Here is a 26,365-nt window from a genome sequence, read left to right as displayed (position 1 = left end):
ATGGACAGCTCAGCATCGTTCCTGCGATCTCGCCTTGCCCACTTGCTGTTTGGGTTCCGTCAGGGGGATCATGGGACGCGGGAGTTCGCCAGGGCATTTTCTTCGGTGGCGAGGGATACGGAGTTCGGTGATGCAGAATTAAAGGTGATCTTTGATGGCTGCCTCACCAACCGTCTCACGCCATCGGAGAAGAGGATGCTTAAGCCCCTGGGATTCGACGATATGGTCAGGTTCGTGATCAACCGGGACGAGGCCAGAGTGCCAGTCGGGGTACCCGCCCCATTGGCTAGCGTCCCGGAGGATTGCGTCCTGACTGTCGCCGCCCCGGGGGACTCGGCTCCGCCCGGCTCGAGCTCCGCTGCTCATGTTCCGCCTGGCTGCATCCGGAGCGAGTGGGTAGGGGGAGATTCGGGGACGATGTCCGCTGACTCCTCGGGTCGCGTCCTGCAGGTCGGGGTTCTGGGCATCCCCACACCCTCTGCTCCACCACCTTCAGCCTCCCCACCCGTAGTCAGCCTGGGTGGCAAACGGGGAAGGCGTGAATCCTGGGGGTCCTCTTCGGAGGCCTCCAATCCGGAGCCAGACCTGCCCTTCGTCTCCTTCCTTCAGCCAACCACCGGACGGGTGGCCCGATTGAGAAGGAAGAGGCAAAGGATGAGGGCACGGAAGCAAGCCCAGATGGCGCTGCAGCCCGTGTACAGTGCCCAGTCCAATCCTGCCCAGACGTCAAGTCCGGTGGTCCCGAGTCCGGTGGTCCCGAGTCCGGTGGTCCCGAGTCCGGTGGTCCCGAGTCCGGTGGTCCCAAGTCCTGCCCAGCCGGCCTTCCAGCCGGCGTCAAGTCCTGCCCAGACGGCCTTCCAGCCGGCGTCAAGTCCTGCCCAGCCGGCCTTCCAGCCGGCGTCAAGTCCTGCCCTGCCGGCCTTCCAGCCGGCGTCAAGTCCTGCCCTGCCGGCCTTCCAGCCGGCGTCTCAACCGGTGGCTCAGCCGGCCTTCCAGCCGGCGTCAAGCCCTGTTCCTCAGCCGGGGACTCCTAGAGCCCCTGGGACTTCACGCTCTCGAGCGCCGCCCTCCAGGGTGTCCCCTAAGTCCCCCGGGACTCCGCGCTTCCGAGCGCCAGGGACAAAGACTGTTCCCCCATGTCCCACACCCTTTGGACTTCCTCCCATGGACTCTTTTGTTCCCCCCATGAACTCTGTTGTTCCCCCTCCCCCCCTCCCTTGTTTGTTATTTTTATTATGTCACCCCAACCCCTTTGTAATTTTTGCTTGTCTGCCCTTAATCTTGTTTTCCATGTTTTGCCTTGTCTTGTCGTTGTCACAGTCTGCCCTGTCTTGTCAGTCTACCCCTTGATGAACACCTGGAGGTGTTCATTTAAGGGGGGGCTTATGTCATGATTCCGCTATCATGTCATGTTTATTCTTGGTCTTGCAGCGGAGTCATGGCATAGCCTTAGGTTTTGTGTGAGAAAGCCATGTGCTTTCTCGTGTCTCGTCAGTGTTTCCCGCCATCTCGTTTCCTCGTTAACCTTCCCTGAGTGTTTCAGTACCCGCACCTGGCCCTTGTTAATTATCCTTTGTCTGTCTCCCTTTAAAATATCCTTGTGTTTATTGTCTTGTGCTGGTTCGTTGTACTTGTTACCCTGTCCTAAGCCTTGGCGTGTCAGAATCTTTGAAGTTTATGCTAGTCTTTGTGTGTGTTTGTTTAGTCTTTATAGTTGAGTGTTTAGTTTTCAGTTTATGGTGTTAGTTATTGTGTACTGTCTTGATACCCCCTCGTGGGTTTTTGTTTTCTGTTTTATATTATTAAAGTCCTTGTTAACCCCTTCATCCCCGTTTCGCTGCCTGCAATTGGGTTCTCCTTCGGTTCCACAACAGAAATGGCATTTCAATTATTGTGTATTTTATTATTCTTATACGGTAAATGTTTATTTCATTAACTAATATAATGTAAATATATCTGCATAGACACACTAAAATCTGCCTTTTTTCACAATGTAATGTACAGTCAAGCCCTGTAATACAACGGGTAAAATAGACGATCATATAATAAATCAAAGATCATCACAAGTTGCGTTTCTTTTAAACTCTCTAATACTCAGAGATGGTGCACAATGCCATAGACAAATACAAAACACCACCAGAAACACAGTAATACATAACAGTAATAGTTTACAAAATACAGTGTAATGTAAAACACCCAAATATCCATAAACAATAACAAATCAGATTTTTTTTTACAAATATTAAATGTATTAGTCAAGATGATGTTTAAATTTTGTTAAAATTATGCTTTTATAAACATTGATGTTTTACCTTGTTGTACATGTACTGTCTGTTCAAGCGTATGCTAATCTCCACTGTAAAGTTTATGGTTATTCATATTTCACATGTTTTGTGTTTTTGTTACAGGTGAGAAGCTCTCAGAGTTGAGGATTGTGTTAATGGGGGATAAATTTACAGGAAAGAGTTCAGCTGGAAACATCATCCTGAACAGAGAAGAGTTTGACCTGAAGACAACTGCTCAGTGTGTGAAGAGACAGAGACAAGTAGCAGACAGACACATCACTGTCATAGAAGCTCCAGGATGGTGGAGGACTATACCTGTAGATCAGAGCCCTGAGTTACTGAAACAAGAGATTTTACTCAGTGTGTCTCTGTGTCCTCCAGGACCTCATGTTGTTCTACTGGTTATACGTGCAGACATTATGTTCAAAGAGGACGAGAGAAAAGTATTTCAGGGTTTTGTGGATCTTCTCGGTGAGAGAGTCTGGAGTCACACTATAGTGCTCTTCACATATGGAGACTTTCTAGGAGACACATCTATAGAGCAACACATTGAGAGAGAAGGAGAGGATCTCCAGTGGCTGGTGGAGAAATGTGGGAACAGATATCATGTTCTCAACAATAAGAACAGTAGTTATGACACTCAGATCAAACATCTGCTGGAGAAGATAGAAGAGACCGTGACACAAAACAACGGCTGCCATTTTGAAGTTTTACAGAAGGTGGAGGAGAAAAGAAGAGCAGAGGACAAGAAAGCAGAATCACAGATGCGTGAGTGAATCATAAATATATAGTGAAATGTTCTTTTTTCTTTCAGTGTCTCTATTACAGTATTAAAAATATATGTCAGTATCTTATAACATTATACGCCTGTAGAAAATGTTGCACACAAACTTATTAGTTTGACAAAACGTGGCCTAAAAGTCTAAAATATTTTGAAATTTATAGAAAGGTTAAGATAAAACTTTCAGTTTGTTCATCTCATCTATTCAAATGTTGTTAACATGTTCTGATGTTTTAAATTTTCAATTCCAATTCTATGTCTTCGACTATATTAAATGTTTTAATCTTAGTTTTTTTATTATGGACAGCAGGTCAATTACTTTTACCAAATCTTTTAGATTCAATCTTTTTTTCATTGTTTTCAGTGAGTGAAGATGGGATGTCTGACACAGTCTCTCCTAGAACTTCTGCTTATGGTTCATTCAGATCTCGATCAGGTGCAGACAAAAGCTCAGTTTTTGGATCATCACACTCTATTGACAGACCCGTCTCATTTGCTGATGGATCATACAACAAGAAGTTACACCAACCATTGAGTACGTTTCTTAATTTGAACTATTTGACTATAGTGTCCCCAAAAAAGAATTTAAATATTTAAACTGCATTTTCACATTTTAATTATTTATTGCAATGTAAGAAAAATGTGTCACAGTCTTGCAGTGTAACTGCTGTATACTATTCAGGTGCATAAAAACATTTAGTGACTATCTTCATTGTTTTCAGGGACTGAAGAAGAGATGTCTGACACAGTCTCTCCTAGAACTTCTGCTTATGGTTCATTCAGATCTCGATCAGGTGCAGACAAAAGCTCAGTTTCTGCATCTTCACGCTCTTTAGACAGACCCGTCTCATTTGCTGATGGATCATGCAACAAGAAATTACAACAACCATTGAGTACGTATCTTTATTTGAACTATTTGACTACAGTGCCCCAAAGATTATTTATTGTAATTTTGTCACAATGTCACATTATTGCAGTGTAACTGCTGTATACTATTCAGGTGCATAAAAACATTTCATAAATATCTTCATTGTTTTCAGGGAGTGAAGATGAGATGTTTGACACAGTCTCTCGTAGACGTTATGGATCATTCAGATCTCTATCAGGTGCAGACAAAAGCTCATCTTCACACTCTATAGACAGCCATTTCTTTTTTGCTGATGGATCATACTACAAGGAATTACAACAACCATTGAGTACGTATCTTTATTTGAACTATTTGACTACAGTGCCCCAAAGATTATTTATTGTAATTTTGTCACAATGTCACAGTCTTGCAGTGTAACTGCTGTATACTATTCAGGTGCATAAAAACATTTAGTAAATATCTTCATTGTTTTCAGGGAGTGAAGATGAGATGTTTGACACAGTCTCTCTGGAAAGTTTCGCATTTGGTTCATTCAGATCTCCATCAGGTGCAGACAAAAGCTCAGTTTCTGCATCATCACGCTCCAGGGACTCGAAAGATTTACCTAACAATTTTGTAGATGGATCTGAATCCTTCACTCCTCAGTCTGTGGAACATTCACAAATCAAAACAACAAAGAAAACATTCAGGATCTTACAAATATTTAGAGGCAAACAGAATAAATGAGAAGAAAAAAGATGTGATGTTATTTGTCCTAAAGAAAACCAATGAATGAAATCATTTGTATCTGACTCAACACAGATTCTGTGATTAAATTTCCATCTATTTAATAAATTCAATCTACTGCCTTTCTTTCCAATAATAGTTGAACTGATACATGTATCTAACATCACTAAACCACAGTTACACAGAACAGGGAATACAGTTTGTGATCGAAGTCATTTACACCGATGTAAACCGATGACAAATATTTTTATGTACTAATCTCAATCAGAAATTCTTCAAGAAATTGTTCAATTCAGCCATAATGATCAAGAATATATTGATTATATATTTTAAAAATTTCTAAATATTTTTAACACTTGATACTCACTTTTATTATGCTTATAAAGAATATCCACATTCCTAACTAAAGTAGTTGATGAAAGGCTTTGCTTTACTCTTTTGCATTCATTGTATTGTTTGCTTGCAAGGTGTTTTTTTAAACTTTCGACTATATAACAGATAATGAACTGTCTTCACTACATTAAAATTTCACCTGTGTTCTTTTATTACTTAACGTCATAACATGATAAGCACTTTTTTATGTATGTATGTAGATACATGTACAGTATGTGTATATTTTACTGACATGCATTGTTTAAACAATTACAAATCTTGTTGTGTCAAATTGTGACGCGGCACAGCGCCATGGCATTTTCATAGGAACTCCATTCTGACGACACATCGTCTCTCTTACGTATGTAACCTCTGTTCCCTGATGGATGGAACGAGACGTTGTGTCTTTAATGCTCATGACAAAAGGTGAATGAACGGAGGTTAAATACGTAACCGAGATGTTAATGTTTACCAAGTGGCTTTCTTTCACTCTCTTGCATTTATTCCTTGTGTATTAACTTTATTACTGGACTTTAACTTTATATATAGTGATAAACTAAATGATTGTTAAACTTTGGAACTCTTCATTAGAAATGTCACGTTTTATTGTTACATTCATTATTATCTTGATTTTCGCTCTTCTGTCACATGTTATTCACAAACTTTTGCAAATGGACTTTAGGCAAATATGAAGCAGCTTGTTCTATTTTCGCCCTGGTTTTGTGTAACTGGACTAAAGTAGACTACTAAAATTACTCAAGACAAGTGAAATGAACTTTGGTAAGCATTTTTATTTTAATCTGAAGTCATCTGGTAATGCAAACGAATATGTGAAAAGATAAGTTTTGGCTTTATACTGTAAAATTGTACATGCTTGAACGACACGTACATTGATACTTTTGAATTTTTGGTTTCAATCGGCATGTTCACAACCTAATGCAAACAGTGCAGCAGATAAAAGCGGCTCAGCATGTTTGCGTCCTTGTTTTGTGTTTCGCCATTTGAAAGTAACAACTAAAGAGTGGAACTGAATTGTGAAATTTCAATATGCCAGATAAAATAGCTAGACATTAAGCACAATAAAAACTGCATTATCATGCGTTGAGGCTACTTATAAATGCGTAAACATTAAATACAGTATGTTTTAAAACATCTCATGTTTTTAATAATAATGTTGGGGGACAGACTCATTTAAAGTAATACAATCATCTGGCTTTAGCCATGTTTCTGTCAGAGCAAGTCTATTTTATGATCTGTTATCATATCATTAACAAAAATTGGTTTATTAGAGAGAGATGTAATATTTTGCAATCCGAGTCGAAACAGTTGATAATCTGTATTTTGTTCATGTTTAATTAGTTTAACGTTAATTAAATTACCTTTCAGAGGTTTACGCATTATTTTATGTTCGATAACCAGGGGGACAGACACAGTCTTTATTTTATGATGTTTGGGAGAAAGGATGATCGCATGTTGTCCATTATGTGCATTCTGCGACGTGAGACGACAAGCAGACTGTTGGTTATGCCATTCTGTCTGCTCCCTGACCTGGGCCCCTGTGAGTCAAGTTTTAGCATTAAGACTATGTGCCCGATTTCTAGACAGGAGAAAAGCACCAGCCCAGGAGGGATGGAGACCATCACTTTTCAACAGGCCAATTGGTGGTCAATGTGGCCATCAAGGTGGATGGCAAACGGCTGATTGGAGCACGAGATGAGAACCTCATCTGCTGTTGGTCAGTACCAGCGGAGAACCAGACTGCAGTATTACCACAGAAACACTCTGTCAGGTTCTTCCAGACCTGGAAGACTATTGCCAACCACATGCTCCAGGTGAGATGATGTGTTGTTTAGGAATTAAATGCATGAGTACAAGAGTTGTTGTTTATCCATAATCCCATGTTTGTGTTGTAGGTGCTCTGCTGAAAGCAGTGTGTGTGTGCAGTGATGTGGTGTGTGTGTCGTCTCCTCTCTCACTGAAAGATCAGCTGTTACAGCGCTGGGGTGGAGGACTGGAGCTGCGCAGCTGGTCTACACTGCCACATGGATCTGGTCTCGGTGAGTGAATAACATCACAAGTTGCCCATCCGTTCCCGCTTAGTGCAAACCCAGAGCTGCATTATTGGATATAATTTTCAATGATCTGTGTTTGAATTTGTGTGTTTGTAGGGACCAGTAGCATCTTGGCAGGAGCAGCTCTTGCTGCAGTATACAGATGTACGGGACGGAGCTACGACACAATATCTCTCATTCATGATGAGCTTTATCTGGAGCAAATACTTACCACTGGTATATTTGAGCATGTGATGTTGGTTACCTCAAGGTTTAAACGTTAGTTTGACCACATATGATATGACACATATTTGTGGGGGTATGGTTACACGAGACGTTTCAGGCAGGTCTGGGTGAGCATTCGCTTTAGATAGAATGCATGCAATTTTTGTGTTTTTTCTGTGTCTAATACATGCATGGGCAACTTATAATACAACAAAGACACAGAAAAACTCGTATTAACCCCACATGACCCCTTTAACCAATAGAAGTTGTTGGAAAAGTCTTTCTGTTCTGTGATGTAGGTGGTGGATGGCAAGATCAGGTTGGCGGTTTATTTGGAGGAGTGAAGGTCGCTCGATCTGCAGCTCGGTTGCCTCTGAGAGTTGAAGTAGAACAGCTCTCTCTCTCTCAAGACTTTCTGTCTGTCCTGCAGCAGCATCTTCTTCTGGTTTACACCGGAAAGACGCGTTTAGCACGGAATCTTCTGCAGGTATGAGGTGAGCGACTGATCCTTCATTTACACTTTCATTATGTTGATTATTAATAAGGTTATTGTGTATGCAGGATGTGGTGCGCAGCTGGTACGCTCGATTACCCTCCATTGTGCAGAACGCAGAACAGCTGGTGACTAATGCAGAAGAGTGTGCTGAAGCCTGCAGACAAGGTCAGAGTCCACATCTCTTTTAAATCTATACAAATGAGGACATCCCTAAAAGAAGGTTATGTCAGGATCTAAGTACTCATTCAGTCATCATCTGTGTTTGTATCAGGGTCTCTCTCCACATTGGGGGTCTGTATGGACAGATACTGGCAGCAGAAGAAGCTGATGGCTCCGGGCTGTGAACCAGCAGCTGTGAGGATGATGATGAATGAACTTCAACCTCTGATCTTAGGACAGAGTCTTGCAGGAGCAGGAGGAGGAGGATTTCTCTTCTTGCTCACACATGAACCTCAACAGAAGGAAAGAGTGAAAGAAGTACTCAGCAACATAGAGGTGAGTGAGCGAAGCAGGTATAAAGTCTCCAGGACAAGATAGTGTGATGATTAAGTGCAGGTAAATCTGAAATATGTGATATTGAAGTAAGCTTATTTGGTTAAGTGTACAGAAAATGTCTGTTTCTCCAGAATATTAATGGAACTACTTTTTATCACAAATAAATGCACATTACTTTACAGGCAAACAAAGCAGAATATACATTTGTATTTATTCCATTAAAAAAACTAGAAATTACAAAAATCTGTCCATACTAAATCATATAACATTACTTCTCAAACGAGATTATAATAGGGCTTTCCATTCATTTGATCTAAAATTGAAGTGAGTGTGGAGCATCAGCTTTAGAGAAATGTAATGTATTTAATGTATCGTTGTTGGTCCTGTTTTGTTATCTCAGAGCATTGGTCTATTCAGTGTTCATTCAGTGGAGTTAGATATGGATGGGATCACCATCATTCAGAAGAGCTCTGAACATCCTGACTGACATCAGCAACTCAAATATGATCCATAAACACACAAGATCAGCAGACAACATGAGTCTGAGTCACTGCCTTATCTTCTGTAAATCACAAACTTTAAATGACTTTGATTCTTGCATCTTTTTTAACATTTGTAATTCCATAAAGATGTTTAAATATGTGTATATATGTATTACTGTACAATTGTCAGAAGCACCCCTCTATAATCTAATGGAATCCCAGGAACAGGAGCCAAACAGACAAGTTTAGAAAAACTAAAAACAATTTATTAATTTAGTAATTCTCTCAATAAAAGCTAGAACAAGTTTTCCCACCATGCATAAATACAACAAATTTTACAATGTAATAAATATCTTCTCAAACGATAAAACACAGCTATCTGAAGTGTCCTTGAAGTTGGCCGTTTGAGTCAATTCAGGCCGGGGGCGTGGCGTTCACGAGGCACAGGGATTTCCCGGAGGGCGTGGCCGAATGCAGGCGTGTCAGAACGGGGTTCCCGGAAGTAACGTCTTCACCTCCAACGATCTCTCTCGCCGTCTGGCAGGCGACCGGACTCCGGCGTGGCTTGGCGGCTTTCCGTCCTCTAGATAAAGAGAAAACCAGCAAAACGTCCTCAAAAGGCAGAGGCTACAGCCGAGTGCTAGACCATTAGCAATGGATAATGAGAGGATAAGAAAACGTCCCTTTCTAAGGATACTTGCGTGCGGGGTTTCACTCGAATCTTCAATCGGTCGTGCCGTGAATAAGGGTCCGGTCCGGTCCGCGCACCCATGGTAAGTTTCAGTCACCTTTTATAGAGCTATAAGTCTATGATCATGATAATCAGAGGCGTGGCAGCTATTCAGTCAATGGGGGTCACCTGTAGTAGTCCATTACATACCACACCCACAGTAGGCTTCCGACAATACAATGTCCATAAACACACGTGACCATTATAAACACTCATCACACGTGCTCAATATCTTTACACACAACACTGCACGCGAGATTCACTGCAATCAAAACTAAACACCCCAAGTTACCCAGGAGCCATACTATCCCTCAACCCACTTTACATTTCCCCATCTGACAGCTACCCCCTCACTTTAACATAAGTCGTCCCGACTATGTCACCGCTTGGTACCTTAATGGCCGGGTGCCCTGTGTCGATCGCTGGGAGCGACGTAGCCCCAAGGATTCTTCTGCAGGGGCTTCCGGTGGTGGATATTCCATCTCTGTTTGATCGTCTTGCACCTGTGGGGCTGCACTGGGTCTCACCGGAGAGTCAGGGTCGCCGCTGGTGACCTCAATCTCCTCTAGTTGGGGTGGTTCCAAGTGTGGTGGAGGGTCCGGCACAGTTGCCTCAAGTACTGGTGGGGGCCGAGTGCTCCAGAATACCAGGGGTCTGTATCCTAGGTTGTTGCCACCCCCCTGCGGCCGGAATATTTCTTCCTCCTGGGTGGATTGTGCCCGTTCATTGGCCGGCGGCAGTGAAAAAGACACTGGACACCCTCGCAAATTATTCCTATGAGCAGTACGAATAGGACCTTCCTCACCTTCGGGACGAATCAAGTATACGGGTCGGCCTGGGCGCAGTTGGGACACAACCACAAAGGGTGTCGGCCGCCATCGAGGCGCCAGCTTTCCGTAGGCTCGTCGACGGAAGTGCCGGAGGAGGACACGCTCTCCAACTAGGAGGTCCAATGCCTTGGCTCTCTTATCCCGACGGGTCTTATCACTTTGTTGCCTCTGCCAAGTATGTTGTTGGACTACTTTGCGTGCCTGGTTAAGTACCTGGTGGTGAGACTGGACCCATCCGTTGAGGGTCTGTCGCTTGGTCACAGGCCCAGCCTCATGGATCCAATCTATTGGGAGCCTTGCATGTCTTCCAAACACCACATAGTAAGGAGTGAGACCAGTGGTGCCGTGTGGGGTATTGTTGTACGCCTGAAGGAGGGCCGGTAGTCTCGATGGCCACTGGGACTGTGCCTCATCTGTTAAGGTTCCCAGCAGCTTCAGGAGTGTCTGGTTAAATCTCTCACAGGCTCCGTTACCCTGTGGGTGGTATGCCGTGGTACGCTTCAGCCGACATCCATACAAGAGACAGAGCTGATTAAATAGATCTGAGGTAAAGGCCGCTCCACGATCCGAGAGAATGTGCTCCGGGCTCCCATACACCTGGAACAGGTTCTTCCATACTGCCTTGGCAGTGGTGGCGGCGGTCTGATCTCTGGTGGGCACTGCAAGGGCATATTTCGAGAACAAATCGGTCATTACCAGAATATAAGGATACGAGTCTCCTGGACGACCCAATGACAAAAAGTCAATGCCCACCATCTGAAATGGATATGAAGTCTCTATGGGCACCAAGGGGGCTCTTACCTCAGGGCCTGCTTTGTACACTAGACACCTGGGACAATCAGCAGCCCACTCAGTCGAGTCCCGTCTCATCCCATACCAGAAGAAGCGCTTCTTCAGCAGGGAGAGTGTTCTCTCAGCACTAGGATGGCCACCTTCTACATGGTATTCCTGCCACAAAGTTTTCGTGTGGGCACTGGGAACCAGGATCTGGCTAGAGGATTCACCCATATGCCCCTCGGTTCTAATCACTCTCCGCAGGGCATCCTGGCCTACTTCAATCTGGTCCCACTCGCGCAAGAACTGCTGGAGTCCCACACTCAGTACACCCTGTTTTTCTACAGGAGGGGGTTGGCCCTGCTGTTTCCAGGAGAGCAGCTGACTTAAGTCAGGGTCTTCATGTTGTCTTGTGTACCACATGGGTTGCTCTGTAGAATCCTCCCCTTCAGTGGACTCTGCTCCCACCTGCCGGATCATGACCTCTTGTCGTTCCCCTGGAAGTCTCGATAGGACGTCAGCGTTACGGTTAGCAGTCCCTGGACGGTATCGGATTGTATACTTGAAGTTGGCTAGCTGGGCTGCCCACCGTTGCTCTACCGCTCCAAGCTTCGCCGTTTCCAAGTGCACGAGTGGATTGTTGTCAGTAAAGACTTCTACCTCCATCCCCCATAGATAGTCTTTGAACTTGTCAGTCATTGCCCACTTAAGGGCCAACAGTTCCAACTTGAACGAGCTGTAATTCTGGTCGTTCCTTTCCGTAGGGTGGAGACTTCGACTGGCATAGGCAATGACACGTTCTTTGCCATCCTGAACCTGGGCCAGCACTGCTCCCAGACCCTCCAGGCTCGCATCTGTGTACAAACGGAATGGCTGGGTAAAGTCAGCATAAGCCAAAATGGGAGGGCTCACCAGAGCTTCCTTCAGCTGTTGGAACGCCTGTTCACACTCTGTTGTCCAATGGATGGGTGCAGTCTTGTGGGCGGTTGCCATGCCCCGTAGCAGGCCATGGAGAGGAGCAGCAATCTTTGCGAACGCAGGGATATACCGACGGTAATAGCCCACCAGCCCAAGGAAGGACCGGACCTGGCGGACATTCTGCGGGGCAGTCCAGTCCTGGATGACTGCAGTCTTCTCAGGGTTGGTGGCTACCCCTTCTGAGCTTACTATATGCCCCAAATAGGTCACTTGTTTCTTGAATAAGCGACACTTTCTGGGCTGGAGTTTTAAGCCATAGCCATTAAGTCGCTCGAACACTCGGTCCAAGTCCTGGAGGTGCTGGTCAAAGCTTGATGAATATACAATGACATCATCAAGGTATATTAATAATGATTCGTTCAGGAATTTGCCAAGACAGCGCTGCATGAGTCTTTGAAATGTTGCTGGCGCGTTACAAAGCCCAAAGGGCATACGCTCAAACTCGTATAATCCAAGGGGGGTGGTGAAGGCAGTCTTCTCCCTGTCCCGCTCGTCCACCTCGACTTGCCAATAGCCACTTGCCAGGTCTAATGTGGAGTACCATTGCGCACCTTTAAGACTAGTCAGAGACTCCTCGATACGGGGGAGGGGATAGGCATCTTTATGCGTAGCAGAGTTCAGCTTCCGATAATCTACACAGAATCGCCAAGACCCATCCTTCTTTTTCACGAGTACGATCGGTGCAGCCCACGGACTGGAACTTTCCCTGATGACCCCACCATCCAGCATGTTCTTCAGCAAGCTCTTTAATTCAGGATACAGTGAAGGTGGAACTGGTCTGTATCGCTCACGGCTAGGCGGGGCAGCCCCGGTGGGGATCTGGTGTTTCACGATATTGGTGTGGCCAAAATCCTCGTCATGCTCCGCAAAGATGGAACGCCATTTCCTCAACAACTCCTGTAGACGTTTACGCTGCTCCTGGTTCAATGCAGCACCCTCTTGTTCCAGGCCAGATGGTAAGGTGGAGGGACTGGCACCCACAGTGCTGACCCCAACTTCGACCACTCCAGGACTGCCTGGTGTCAATATAAGCTCTCTCTGCCCAATGATGCTTTCAAGTGGCAGTGGGGTGACTTCTGCAAGTGGCCGACGCTGGGGGACCTCTACGGGAAGCATAGTTGGGTTGCAGAGCCTCAAGGGCAGATGGCCATCCTGTACTATAGCCACCGTACGTGCTGTAAGCAAACTCGACTCCTCATCTCCCAATGGTTCAATCAGCACCGTGCAATTGTCTCTAGGAACTTCATCACTCGTTCGACACCACAGCACCATCTCTGTCTGAGGAGGAATAACAACAGAAGGCTGCTTGGTTAATTTTGCCACTCCCTGTCCCAGGGCTGTTGGCCCTATCTGCTGTATTCGGCGACATACTGCAAAGGCCTTCTCCCATTGGTTACCTTCAATTGGCGCCACGGCAGCCCGAAAGGCCACCACCCCTGGATGGACACCCTGCATGAGTTCTTTCCAGCATTCGGTTATCACATTCATTCCCAAAACTGCCCCATCATTGCCCAAACACTGGTCTTCAACAATTATCACACCCTTGTTGGGAATACATACCCCTCCTACCTTAAAATCCATCATGGCATAGCCTATGTAGGGGATTTGTAATCCATTGGCTGCCTTCAGTGTCAACAAGTTGCATTCGTCCATCGTATTAAGGACGGTCTCCTGGAGTTGGTTCTTGAACAGGGTCTCGCTGAAGAGAGTCACTTGGGAACCTGTATCCAACAGAAACTTTATAGATTTACCATTGACTTCTACTTCCACTCCAGGGCACGTACCTATTAAGGCAGGTTTAAAAGACGGGCCACCCTTGGTTGCATTCACCCCCGCCACTCCTTTGCCTGTGACGGGGGTCGCTAAAAATCCTTTGTCTGTCCTCGTCTGGGGCAGTATCTTTGTATGTGCCCTGCTTCGCCACAATCCAGACAGATTGGCCGGCCATGTACATCCCACTGATAACTCATGGTGGATGGAGGTGGACGTTGACGTCGCACTGGGGGAGGCTGCCGGGTCCCAGGAATTAATGATTGGCTAGCTACCGGAGCCACATAGGGAGATTGATTCCGTAGTTCTTCTACCAGTTTGCTACTAAGAGTCTTTAACTGTACTGCCAGCTCGTCTCGCAGCTCAGACTTCAAGCTCTCTCTGAGGTCATCCAGGTCAGACCTACATCCACCCCTTACATCGGACGAGACTACCTGGGTACGAATAGCATGGGCCCCTGCTTCGGCAGGAGGGCTGTCTAACTCCTTTTCCAATACACGCGCTTCTTTCAGAGCCGCCTGAAACGTCAGCCTCTCATCTCTTCGCAGCAGTCGCTGTAGCTCCTGTCGTACTGGTCCTGTCCGAAGGCCCAGCACCAATTGGTCTCGTAATAACACATCTTCATCTGTGATGGCATTCCGTTCGGTGGTGGCCAACCTAGCATAGCATTCTCGTAGCCTCAATCCAAAAAGACTGACACCCTCCTCTAGACCCTGATGACATTTATAGAACTCTGCTCGTCGATGAGCATGGGTGGCTGTATCCCCAAAGACTCTTCCTAAGGCCTCTATGACCTTCTCACCATTGGCACGGTCTGCATCCAGTAGGAGGGCTGCTTCCCGTCGGACTTCCCCATCCAGTGTGCTCAAAACAAAATCCACCTGCTGTTGAGCATTCAGGGGTTGGGCGCGCAGCATGGCCCTCATCTGGGTCTGCCATTCTCCAAATTTACGTCGCTCTCCAGTGAATTTAGGGGCCCAGGACGCACTGAAAAACCAGGGCATAATTAGCGGTGACATAGGTGGGACTATCGCATTACTACCTGACTGCCCGTCATCATTCTGTTGGCTCATGTTGCTGGGACCCTGCCGACTACGCCACAAAAAGGTGTCAGAAGCACCCCTCTATAATCTAATGGAATCCCAGGAACAGGAGCCAAACAGACAAGTTTAGAAAAACTAAAAACAATTTATTAATTTAGTAATTCTCTCAATAAAAGCTAGAACAAGTTTTCCCACCATGCATAAATACAACAAATTTTACAATGTAATAAATATCTTCTCAAACGATAAAACACAGCTATCTGAAGTGTCCTTGAAGTTGGCCGTTTGAGTCAATTCAGGCCGGGGGCGTGGCGTTCACGAGTCACAGGGATTTCCCGGAGGGCGTGGCCGAATGCAGGCGTGTCAGAACGGGGTTCCCGGAAGTAACGTCTTCACCTCCAACGATCTCTCTCGCCGTCTGGCAGGCGACCGGACTCCGGCGTGGCTTGGCGGCTTTCCGTCCTCTAGATAAAGAGAAAACCAGCAAAACGTCCTCAAAAGGCAGAGGCTACAGCCGAGTGCTAGACCATTAGCAATGGATAATGAGAGGATAAGAAAACGTCCCTTTCTAAGGATACTTGCGTGCGGGGTTTCACTCGAATCTTCAATCGGTCGTGCCGTGAATAAGGGTCCGGTCCGGTCCGCGCACCCATGGTAAGTTTCAGTCACCTTTTATAGAGCTATAAGTCTATGATCATGATAATCAGAGGCGTGGCAGCTATTCAGTCAATGGGGGTCACCTGTAGTAGTCCATTACATACCACACCCACAGTAGGCTTCCGACAATACAATGTCCATAAACACACGTGACCATTATAAACACTCATCACACGTGCTCAATATCTTTACACACAACACTGCACGCGAGATTCACTGCAATCAAAACTAAACACCCCAAGTTACCCAGGAGCCATACTATCCCTCAACCCACTTTACATTTCCCCATCTGACACAATCATGTTTAAACAGTACAAAGAATTAAACAGTACTGTGCAATAAAAACAACACAAATGGCATTGAACTGATTTTTGTATGTTATTTTGTTAAATGTCTGTCAGGCTATCCCTTGTATCTTTTATCATTTATCAACTTTTGTATTCATTCAACTTTTAGTTCATTTAAATAACCTGTCTCTGCATTGAAACTGACTGGACAACATTTTTCTATTATGTTCAGACGCACCCTTCTGCGCACCTGTTATGTAGATATGCTTCCTTGTTTTATGTAACTGAACAACTGAAAGTAAAAACTAGAGACAGTGGATCTGAGTTTACTCTGAAACTTCTGGGAAACATGTCAAGTAAGCAATATCTTTTAAAACCAATTTCATTTTTACTCATAATACAAGCAAAGATTAAAACTTGACAAAACTCAAAAACTTTGACGAAACACAGAAGTGAAATGATTTGCTTTCTCACTGTAATGATCTGTGTGAGTGCTGCGGTGACACAAGTATTAGCTTCAGGTCACAGCTTTGCTTTTCTGTAAATAAATCCTGTTTAAATATGAACCATAAATACTGTATCAATGATTGTTTCATAACTGAGTTTAATAGTGACATGTTCATCTTATTCAGTTCTACCACGGTTTGTCTTTGACATTTCAGATGTAGGAACAGGATTTATTTCTTTTAGATTTTCTGTCGTATGCACTCTTAAATACAAAAGTGCTTCACGATGCCAAAAATAACCTTTAACATCCGAAGAACCTTTAGGTTTTTTATAAAAGGTTCTTTGTGGCTTAAAAGGTTCTTCAGATTATTCAAAGATTAGAAAGAGGTGATTCTTTAAATAACCTTTGACTGAATGGTTCTTCTATGGCATCGCTGTGAATAATCTTATAAGCACCTTTATTTTTAACAGTGTACAAAAAGCTTCTTTATTAGAATTGATATGAGTGATGAGATGATGATGTTCCCTGTAGTTTAAACTAAATCAAACCCCAAGACTGTGTTGTGTTTATTACTGCTTTATTATTGCCTGAATAATTTAATATTATTATTAATTAGAGCTTTTGTTACACTTATTTAGAACATTAATTTGGATAAGTGTGTTTTGTGTGTTTGTTACAGGTGAGAAGCTCTCAGAGATGAGGATTGTGTTGATGGGATATAGAGGAGCTGGGAAGAGTTCAGCAGGAAACATCATCCTGAACAGAGAAGAGTTTGACCTGAAGAGAACTGCTCAGTGTGTGAAGAGACAGAGACAAGTAGCAGACAGACACATCACTGTCATAGAAGCTCCAGGATGGTGGATTGATGTTCCTGTATATGAGAGCTCTCAGTTACTGAAACAAGAGATTTCTCTCAGTGTGTCTCTGTGTCCTCCAGGACCTCATGTTGTTCTACTGGTTATACGTGCAGACATTATATTCAAAGAGGAAGACAGAAAAGTATTTCAGGGTTATGTGGATCTTCTCGGTGAGAGAGTCTGGAGTCACACTATAGTGCTCTTCACTCATGGAGACTTTCTAGGAGACACATCTATAGAGCAACACATTGAGAGAGAAGGAGAGGATCTCCAGTGGCTGGTGGAGAAATGTGGGAACAGATATCATGTTCTCAACAATAAGAACAGAAGTGATGACACTCAGATCAAACATCTGCTGGAGAAGATAGAAGAGACAGTGACACAAAACAACGGCTGCCATTTTGAAATAGACAGAAAGATTTTACAGGAGCTGGTGAAGAGAAGAAGAGAAGAAGAGGAGAGAGCAGAAGAACGAATGAAGAGGATAAAGAAACAGAGAGAGATGATCAGATCACAGATGAGTGAGTAAACATCACAGTACTGATCTAAACACTGAGAACATTTAGTGGACTGAACATGAAAACAATCTCACACTTACAGTCGTGCTGTTAGACTTCATCATGTCTGTCAGTTACGGTTGAATCACAGCTCTGCTGGTACAGAGTATAACAGGTGAATTGTGTGTGATATTATTTTCATGTACAATCAGCTGTTTTTTTGTCAAATAAACACAGAGAAGGGAGCCCAACATGGGATTGAAGTGTCTTACCACACTGAAGGCTGACTGAATATTTTCCTGCTTAATATACAGTTTCTTCCATCTAAGAATACAGAACATATAATTACGATAAAATATTCAACTTTTCCATTAACTGACTGTAGTGTTTGTCTGAATAATTCTGAAAGAAAGACATAAAAATGAAAAACAAAATGTAAAACTAAGGAATTTTTAGACATTTCGACAGTGGCATTTTAATGATTATTTATGTTATTCTAAATTGTATATCTAATTTACTGATATAATGTAAATATGCTTTTAACCTTAATCCACAGATAACCACTATAATACAGGTGTTAGAACAAACAGTCTCATAATGAATCAAAGTTCAGTCGGATGGCCTTTCTATAGACCTTTCCAAATACTAATATAGACCACTTTAGATAATATTAACAACACTGGTCCAGGGACCCGTTTCAATAAGGAGGTTCAAGCAACACTGAGTTAAAATAAGAACTCTGAGTTGATTTACTCAGATAATCGCTACTCTGAGTTTTCTGTTTCAGAACAGCTGGTTTCAATGAGTTCAATCCACTCTGAGTAAGTTTACTCTGGGTTACGCGTGTTCATCGCGGCTTTAAAAAGCCATCATCAATTGAGCGAAGATAACACGATTCACCATGGCAACGCCACGTGACAAAAAGCGCTCCGTTTATTTCTCGCCAGTCGAATTGGAGGCACTATATATACATTTACATATAAGATATACATATATATATACACATATATACCTACGATTTTTGTCATGTAGGTGCAATCCTTCTGCAATAAAAAGAACATGGCAGCAGCTGAAAATGAAATATATAAACATCATTCAGTCCGGTGAGTTTAAATGCTCTTACTAGTAGGATGCCTGACTGGGAAATGTTTGATATATTTAATAAAATGGCCTTGAAAGTTATGAGGACATGAGAACCGAGAACCTGGCTATAGAAGACAGAAAACTGGCCATGCTTGCCCCTGCTCCAGCTATGTGTAACGGAGGCCAGCTAGTGAAGAGCTGTGCAGTGTGTAAGCCTCACTCCCCGACCAACAGAGACGCTCTACGGCTCATCGTTAGAGTGCCCGTCTCCCATTCGGACCGACGGCGGTTCGAAGACCGCGCGAGTGGGACCTTTTAAATGTGCAACCAATCACATTGGGAAATCCTAAAGGGTATTTAAATTATCAGCTTACTTCCAGAGTTGGCAGCAAGACCACGTTTATTTGATCAGCTTAGTCAGATAGACGTTCACCATTCACCTGCAGTCCTGTGAACCTCCTCTTTGATGGCTCTCACAGGAAACTTAACAAAAATGAACAAAAATTGCTTGAGAGCGATGCACACGTTTCTTACTGCTCCACATACAGTTGCCTTGCTAATGTGTTCTGCATCCCCGGTGTTATATAGAAAGCTTCCATTAGCAAAGAAACGTAAGGCCATACAGAGAATCTGCTCAGATGTAAGAGCGCGACCTCGACGAGTGAGGTTTGTGATGCAAGGATGAAGCAGATTGTGAATATATTTAATGGTCTGTAAAGAAACCATTAAATGGTCCTCCGGATATGATAAAACATCCAAACGGGGCTTCACCATATATTCTCTCCCGACGTAAATTTAACTCTCTCTGAATGAATGCAGCTTCCTCATCTACGCGTACTGAATAAACGGACATTTAATGTCTGTGTTATGAACTTGTGCGATTAAGGAAAACGATTGAAAAAACAAACGGCGTAGGCAAGTTCAACACCGCTCGCGCTTCTAAAAGGGGCGGAGATTGTAACAAACCTCGGGTTAGTGGAATAAAACCTGCTCCCGACTAGGTTAGGTTCACAGAGTATGTAACTATGGTTACTCACTCTAAGTATAAGATACCTTGATTTCTGAAACGGGCTTGACTTGACTGGATATACCTTGCGTTCTGAACCTGAAAACCCAGAGTATCCCGTTTTCTGGGGTTAACTTACTCTGAGTTTGCACTTACCCTGCTTTCTGAAACGGGTCCCAGAAGAACTTCCTGTTTCAGTTGTTTAACACTACACATGCATTTGAACAAAACTCAACCAACAGATCACTTATAACCAAATCAAAATGTTAGAAAATATTTTTAACAGTTATTTATGAATGTAAGATTTATAATAATAATAATTAATAAATAAACTGAAAACCACAAGTGTTTCTGGGACTGTGTTTACATCTTATGAAGTGATCATACATACAAACACCTACACCATCATAGTAACATGACACACTGAAGTAACACAACGTGTAATATTAAACACCATAATATATATAACTGATAAACAAAATACAAGAAACAGAATTTTTAAGAATGTCACATGTGTTTTTCACTCTAAATTTGAATGTGACTTATATGTTTAAAGTAAAATTATGTTTATAGTATAGTTAAAAGTACATGTGTCATTGTGTAAAATCTTACATTTATTTCCACAGTAAAATATACGGCACTTCATACCTTTAACATTCAAGTGTGTTTTGTGTGTTTGTTACAGGTGAGAAGCTCTCAGAGTTGAGGATTGTGTTGATGGGATATAGAGGAGCTGGGATGAGCTCAGCTGGAAACATCATCCTGAACAGAGAAGAGTTTGACCTGAAGAGAACTGCTCAGTGTGTGAAGAGACAGAGACAAGTAGCAGACAGACACATCACTGTCATAGAAGCTCCAGGATGGAGGAGAACTATACCTGTAGATCAGAGCTCTGAGTTACTGAAACAAGAGATTTTACTCAGTGTGTCTCTGTGTCCTCCAGGACCTCATGTTGTTCTACTGGTTATACGTGCAGACATTATATTCAAAGAGGAAGAGAGAAAAGTATTTCAGGGTTATGTGGATCTTCTGGGTGAGAGAGTCTGGAGTCACACTATAGTGCTCTTCACATATGGAGACTTTCTAGGAGACACATCTATAGAGCAACACATTGAGAGTGAAGGAGAGGATCTCCAGTGGCTGGTGGAGAAATGTGGGAACAGATATCATGTTCTCAACAATAAGAACAGAAGTGATGACACTCAGATAAAACATCTGCTGGAGAAGATAGAAGAGACCGTGACACAAAACAACGGCTGCCATTTTGAAGTTTTACAGAAGGTGGAGGAGAAAAGAAGAGCAGAGGACAAGAAAGCAGAATCACAGATGAGTGAGTGAATCATAAATATATAGTGAAATGTTCTTCTTTCTTTCAGTGTCCTTATACTGAGATTACAGTCAATCAGATCGGATAGAAAAGAGTTACAGTTTTAAAAATTGAATATCAATATGTTATAACATTATAAGTCTATAGAAAATGTTGCACAAAAATTGTTGTGTTGTTGGTTTGACAAAACGTGGCCTAAAAGTCTAAAATATTTTGACATTTTGAAATGTATAGGAAGGTAAAGATAAATCTTTCAGTTCCCGTTTATTTAAATGTTGTTAAAATGTTCTGATGTTTTCTAGCATATTTTCCCTTTTCAATTCCACTTCTATGTCTTCGACTATATTAAAAGTCTACTGTTTTTTATTATGTACAGCAGGCCATTTACTTTTACCACATTAGAACTCCTTATAATTTGTTTTCTTATGAGTAATGAACAAGGAAATAGTTGTTTTGATTGTTTCCAGCTATTAAACATGTTCTCTTGTTCTCTATGATCAAATACTTTAGATACAATCTTTTTATTATTGTTTTCAGGGAGTGAAGATGAGATGTTTGACACAGTCTCTCTGGGAAGTTCTGCTTATGGTTCATTCAGATCTCTATCACGTGCAGACAACAACTCAGTTTTTGCATCATCACGCTCTAAAGACAGACCTATCTCATTTGCTGGTGGATCATACAACAAGAAGTTACACCAACCATTGAGTACTTATCTTTATTTTAACTATGTGACTACAGTGCCCTCAAAAATGAATTTAAATATTTAAAATGCATTTTCAAATTTTAATTATTTATTGCAATGTAAGAAAAATGTGTCACAGTCTTGCAGTGTAACTGCTGTATACTATTCAGGTGCATAAAAACATTTAGTAAATATCTTCATTGTTTTCAGGGAATGAAGATGAGATGTTTGACACACTCTCTCTGGGAAGTTCTGCTTATGGTTCATTCAGATCTCTATCACGTGCAGACAACAACTCAGTTTTTGCATCATCACGCTCTAAAGACAGACCCGTCTCATTTGCTGATGGATCATACAACAAGAAGTTACACCAACCATTGAGTACTTATCTTTATTTTAACTATGTGACTACAGTGCCCTCAAAAATGAATTTAAATATTTAAAATGCATTTTCACATTTTAATTATTTATTGCAATGTAAGAAAAATGTGTCACAGTCTTGCAGTGTAACTGCTGTACAGTTTTCAGGTGCATAAAACCATTTAGTAAATATCTTCATTATTTCCAGGGAGTGAAGATGAGATGTCTGATACAGTCTCTCTGGGAAGTTCTGCTTATGGTTCATTCAGATCTCCATCAGGTCTCGATCAGACATCATCACACTCCAGGGACTCGAAAGATTTACCAACCAATTTTGTAGATGGATCTGAATCCTTCACTCCTCAGTCTGTGGAACATTCACAAATCAAAACAACAAAGAAAACATCCAAGATCTTAAAATTATTAAGAGACAAACAGAATAAATGAGTAGAAAAAAGATGTAATGTTATTTTTCCTAAAGAAAACCAATGAATGAAATCATTTGTATCTGACTCAACACAAATTCTGTGATTAATTTTCCATCTATTCAATATATTCAATCTACTGCCTTTCTTTCCAATAATAGTTGAACTGATACATGTATCTAACATCACTAAACCACAGTTACACAGAGCTGGGAATACAGTTTGTGATCAAGGTCATTTACACTGATGACATTTTTTATATTTTGTACAGTAACTGGCATTACATGTCATGTTTTATCATGTAAATATAATAATGACAAATATTTTTATGTACTAATCTCAATCAGAAATTGTTCCGTTCAGCCACAATGATCAAGAATATATTGCTTATATATTTTAAATATTTATAAATATTTATTACACTTGATATTCACTTGTATTATGCTTATAAAGAATATCCACATTCCTAACTAAAGTAGTTGATGAAAGGCTTTGCTTTACTCTTTTGCATTCATTGTATTGTTTGCTTGCAATGTGTTTTTTTACTTTTGACTTTATATTATAACAGATAATGAAGTTTCACTTGTGTTCTTTTATTAACTAACGTCATAACACGATAAGCACTTTTTATGTATGTATGTATGCAGATACATGTACAGTATGTGTATATTTTACTGACAGGTATTGTTTAAACAATTATAAATGTTTTAACATTTAACAGTATTTCAGCCAAACGCTGTTTTTGGGTCACACACAAACCTCATTTTGATGTGTTATTAATAAAACCATTTATTCACCATCTTGTTGTGTAAAATTGTGACGCGGCACAGCATCATGGCGTTTTCATAGGAACTCCATTCTGACGTCACAATGTCGAGAGACCGACCGAAAGGGAACGTGTCGGTTACGTATGTCCCTGATTGATGGAACGAGAAGTTGTGCTTTTAATGCTCACTAAAGCACTTGAGACTCAATTCTCAGGCTCCTCATGACAAAAGGTGAATGAGCGGAGGTTAAATATGTAACCGAGACGTTAATGTTTACCAAGTGGCTTTCTTTCACTCTCTTGCATTTATTCCTTGTGTATTGATTATTAGTTTAACGTTAATTAAATTACCTTTGAGAGGTTTACGCATTATTTTATGTTCGACAACCAGGGGGACAGACACAGTCTCTATTTTATGATGTTTGGGAGAAAGTATTATCGCATGTTGTGCATTGTGTATTCTGCGACGTGACACGACAAGCAGACCGCTGGTTATGCCATTCTGTCTGCTCCCTGACCTGGGCCCCTGTGAGTCAAGTTTTAGCATTAAGGCTATGTGCCCGATTTCTAGACAGGAGAAAAGCACCAGTCCAGGAGGGATGGAGACCATCACTTTTCAACAGGCCAATTGGTGGTCAATGTGGCCATCAAGGTGGATGGCAAACGGCTGATTGGAGCACGAGATGAGAACCTCATCTGCTGTTGGTCAGTACCAGCGGAGAACCAGACTGCAGTATTACCACAGAAACACTCTGTGAGGTTCTTACAGACCTGGAAGACTATTGCCAACCACATGCTCCAGGTGAGATGATGTGTTGTTTAGGAATTAAATGCATGAGTACAAGAGTTGTTGTTTATCCATAATCCCATGTTTGTGTTGTAGGTGCTCTGCTGAAAGCAGTGTGTGTGTGCAGTGATGTGGTGTGTGTGTCGTCTCCTCTCTCACTGAAAGATCAGCTGTTACAGCGCTGGGGTGGAGGACTGGAGCTGCGCAGCTGGTCTACACTGCCACATGGATGTTATAGATGTAATGCAAGGTTAAAAAACGCTGTATTTTCCACATACTGTGCATGTTAGCGGACGCTTTTATCCAAAGCGACTTACAAATAGTTCAGGGAGCAATAACAGATATGTCGTACAGGAGCAATAATACTATAAGTGCTTACCACCTATTTACCCATATTACCTTAGTTACCACCTAACTTGCGTATACATGTGGGCGGTCTTTTAGTCAAGTCATCCAATGAAATGACGTACATTTTTGGGGTTTTGGTTACACGAGACGTTTCAGGCATGTCTGGGTGAGCATTCGCTTTTAGATAGAATGCATACTTTGTTCTGACAATTTAATTTTTGCGTTTTTTCCGTGTCTTATACAATTATGGGCAACTTATAAAACACCAAAGACGCAGAAAAACACGTATTAACCCCACATGACTCCTTTAACCAATAGAAGTTGTTGGAAAAGTCTTTCTGTTCTGTGATGTAGGTGGTGGATGGCAGGATCAGGTTGGCGGTTTATTTGGAGGAGTGAAGGTCGCTCGATCTGCAGCTCGGTTGCCTCTGAGAGTTGAAGTAGAACAGCTCTCTCTCTCTCAAGACTTTCTGTCTGTCCTGCAGCAGCATCTTCTTCTGGTTTACACCGGAAAGACGCGTTTAGCACGAAATCTTCTGCAGGTATGAGGTGAGCGACTGATCCTTCACATTCATTATGTTGATTATTAATAAGGTTATTGTGTATGCAGGATGTGGTGCGCAGCTGGTACGCTCGATTACCCTCCATCGTGCAGAACGCAGAACAGCTGGTGACCAATGCAGATCAGTGTGCTGAAGCCTGCAGACAAGGTCAGAGTCCACATCTCTTTTAAATCTATACAAATGAGGACATCCCTAAAAGAAGGTTATGGTCAGGATCTAAGTACACATTCAGTCATCATCTGTGTTTGTATCAGGGTCTCTCTCCAGATTGGGGGTCTGTATGGACAGATACTGGCAGCAGAAGAAGCTGATGGCTCCGGGCTGTGAACCAGCAGCTGTGAGGATGATGATGAATGAACTTCAACCTCTGATCTTAGGACAGAGTCTTGCAGGAGCAGGAGGAGGAGGATTTCTCTTCTTGCTCACACATGAACCTCAACAGAAGGAAAGAGTGAAAGAAGTACTCAGCAACATAGAGGTGAGTGAGTGAAGCAGGTATAAAGTCTCCAGGACAAGATAGTGTGATGTGTTTTAAGTGCAGGTAAATCTGAAATATGTGATATTGAAGTAAGCTTATTTGTTTAAGTGTACAGAAATATTCAGTTTCTCCAGAATATTAATGGAACTACTTTTTATCACAAATAAATGCACATTACTTTACAGGCAAACAAAGCAGAATATACATTTGTATTTATTCCATTAAAAACAAGAAATTACAAATAGATTTTTCCAGCAAAAATCTGTCCATACTACATCACATAACATTACTTCTCGATTATATAGATTATAATAGGGTTTTCCCTTCATGTGATCTAAAATTGAGCGAGTGTGGTTTAGAGAAATGTAATGTATTTAATGTATCGTTGTTGGTCCTGTTTTGTTATCTCAGAGCATTGGTCTATTCAGTGTTCATTCAGTGGAGTTAGATATGGATGGGATCACCATCATTCAGAAGAGCTCTGAACATCCTGACTGACACCAGCATCTCAAATATGATCCATAAACACACAAGATCAGCCGACAACATGAGTCTGAGTCACTGCCTTATCTTCTGTAAATCACAAACTTTAAATGACTTTGATTCTTGCATCTTTTTTAACATTTGTAATTCCATGAAGATATTGAAATATATATAGAAATGTATTACTGTACAATTATGTTTGAACAGTACAAAGAATTAGACAGTACTGTGCAATAAAAACAACTCAAATGACCTTGAACTGATTTATGTATGTTATTTTGTTAAATGTCTGTCTGTCCCTCATATCTTTTGCTCATTTATCAACTTTTGTATTCATTCAACTTTTACTTCATATAAATGCATCTCTGCATTGAAATAAATATTGCTATTTAGGCCGATGCT

The 26,365-nt window shown here is 42.2% G+C and overlaps 3 protein-coding genes across 5 annotated transcripts in view; all 3 read left to right on the top strand.

Moving 5' to 3' along the window:
• LOC306890535 (uncharacterized protein) overlaps positions 1-5,798 on the top strand; it is a 20,228-nt gene extending 14,430 nt beyond the window's left edge. Inside the window, exons 6-10 of the mRNA XM_079450329.1 lie at positions 2,409-3,053; positions 3,431-3,601; positions 3,789-3,959; positions 4,107-4,262; positions 4,410-5,798. Coding sequence (XP_079306455.1) covers positions 2,409-3,053; positions 3,431-3,601; positions 3,789-3,959; positions 4,107-4,262; positions 4,410-4,660 — 1,394 coding nt within the window. The 3' untranslated portion in view covers positions 4,661-5,798. The remainder of the gene's footprint in view (positions 1-2,408; positions 3,054-3,430; positions 3,602-3,788; positions 3,960-4,106; positions 4,263-4,409) is intronic.
• On the top strand, positions 5,673-26,365 carry LOC306890538 (L-fucose kinase-like). Of its 2 annotated transcripts, none has more exons than XM_079450333.1 (7): positions 5,673-5,812; positions 6,946-7,089; positions 7,201-7,320; positions 24,794-24,981; positions 25,050-25,149; positions 25,257-25,480; positions 25,892-26,365. In XM_079450333.1, exons 1-7 carry the CDS (start codon positions 5,803-5,805, stop codon positions 25,976-25,978), a joined length of 873 nt encoding a protein of 290 aa, XP_079306459.1. In that variant the 5' UTR covers positions 5,673-5,802; the 3' UTR covers positions 25,979-26,365. The 2 variants fall into 2 exon arrangements, with proteins under 2 accessions (XP_079306459.1, XP_079306460.1); XM_079450334.1 differs by lacking the exons at positions 24,794-24,981; positions 25,050-25,149; positions 25,257-25,480; positions 25,892-26,365 and adding exons at positions 7,608-7,795; positions 7,870-7,969; positions 8,076-8,299; positions 8,700-9,775.
• Positions 15,272-22,894, top strand: LOC306890537 (GTPase IMAP family member 8-like). 2 transcript variants are annotated; one of them, XM_079450331.1, is made up of 6 exons: positions 15,272-15,560; positions 16,978-17,676; positions 20,427-21,071; positions 21,606-21,776; positions 21,964-22,134; positions 22,322-22,894. In XM_079450331.1, the coding sequence occupies exons 2-6, from the start codon at positions 16,995-16,997 to the stop codon at positions 22,558-22,560; spliced, it is 1,908 nt and encodes a 635-aa protein (XP_079306457.1). In that variant the 5' UTR covers positions 15,272-15,560; positions 16,978-16,994; the 3' UTR covers positions 22,561-22,894. The 2 variants fall into 2 exon arrangements, with proteins under 2 accessions (XP_079306457.1, XP_079306458.1); XM_079450332.1 differs by lacking the exon at positions 15,272-15,560 and adding an exon at positions 16,030-16,206.

The sequence above is a fragment of the Barbatula barbatula genome (genome assembly GCF_947034865.1).
Source record: "Barbatula barbatula genome assembly, chromosome: 25".
NCBI lineage: Eukaryota > Metazoa > Chordata > Actinopteri > Cypriniformes > Nemacheilidae > Barbatula > Barbatula barbatula.
This window is presented reverse-complemented; position numbering and strand designations above follow the sequence as displayed.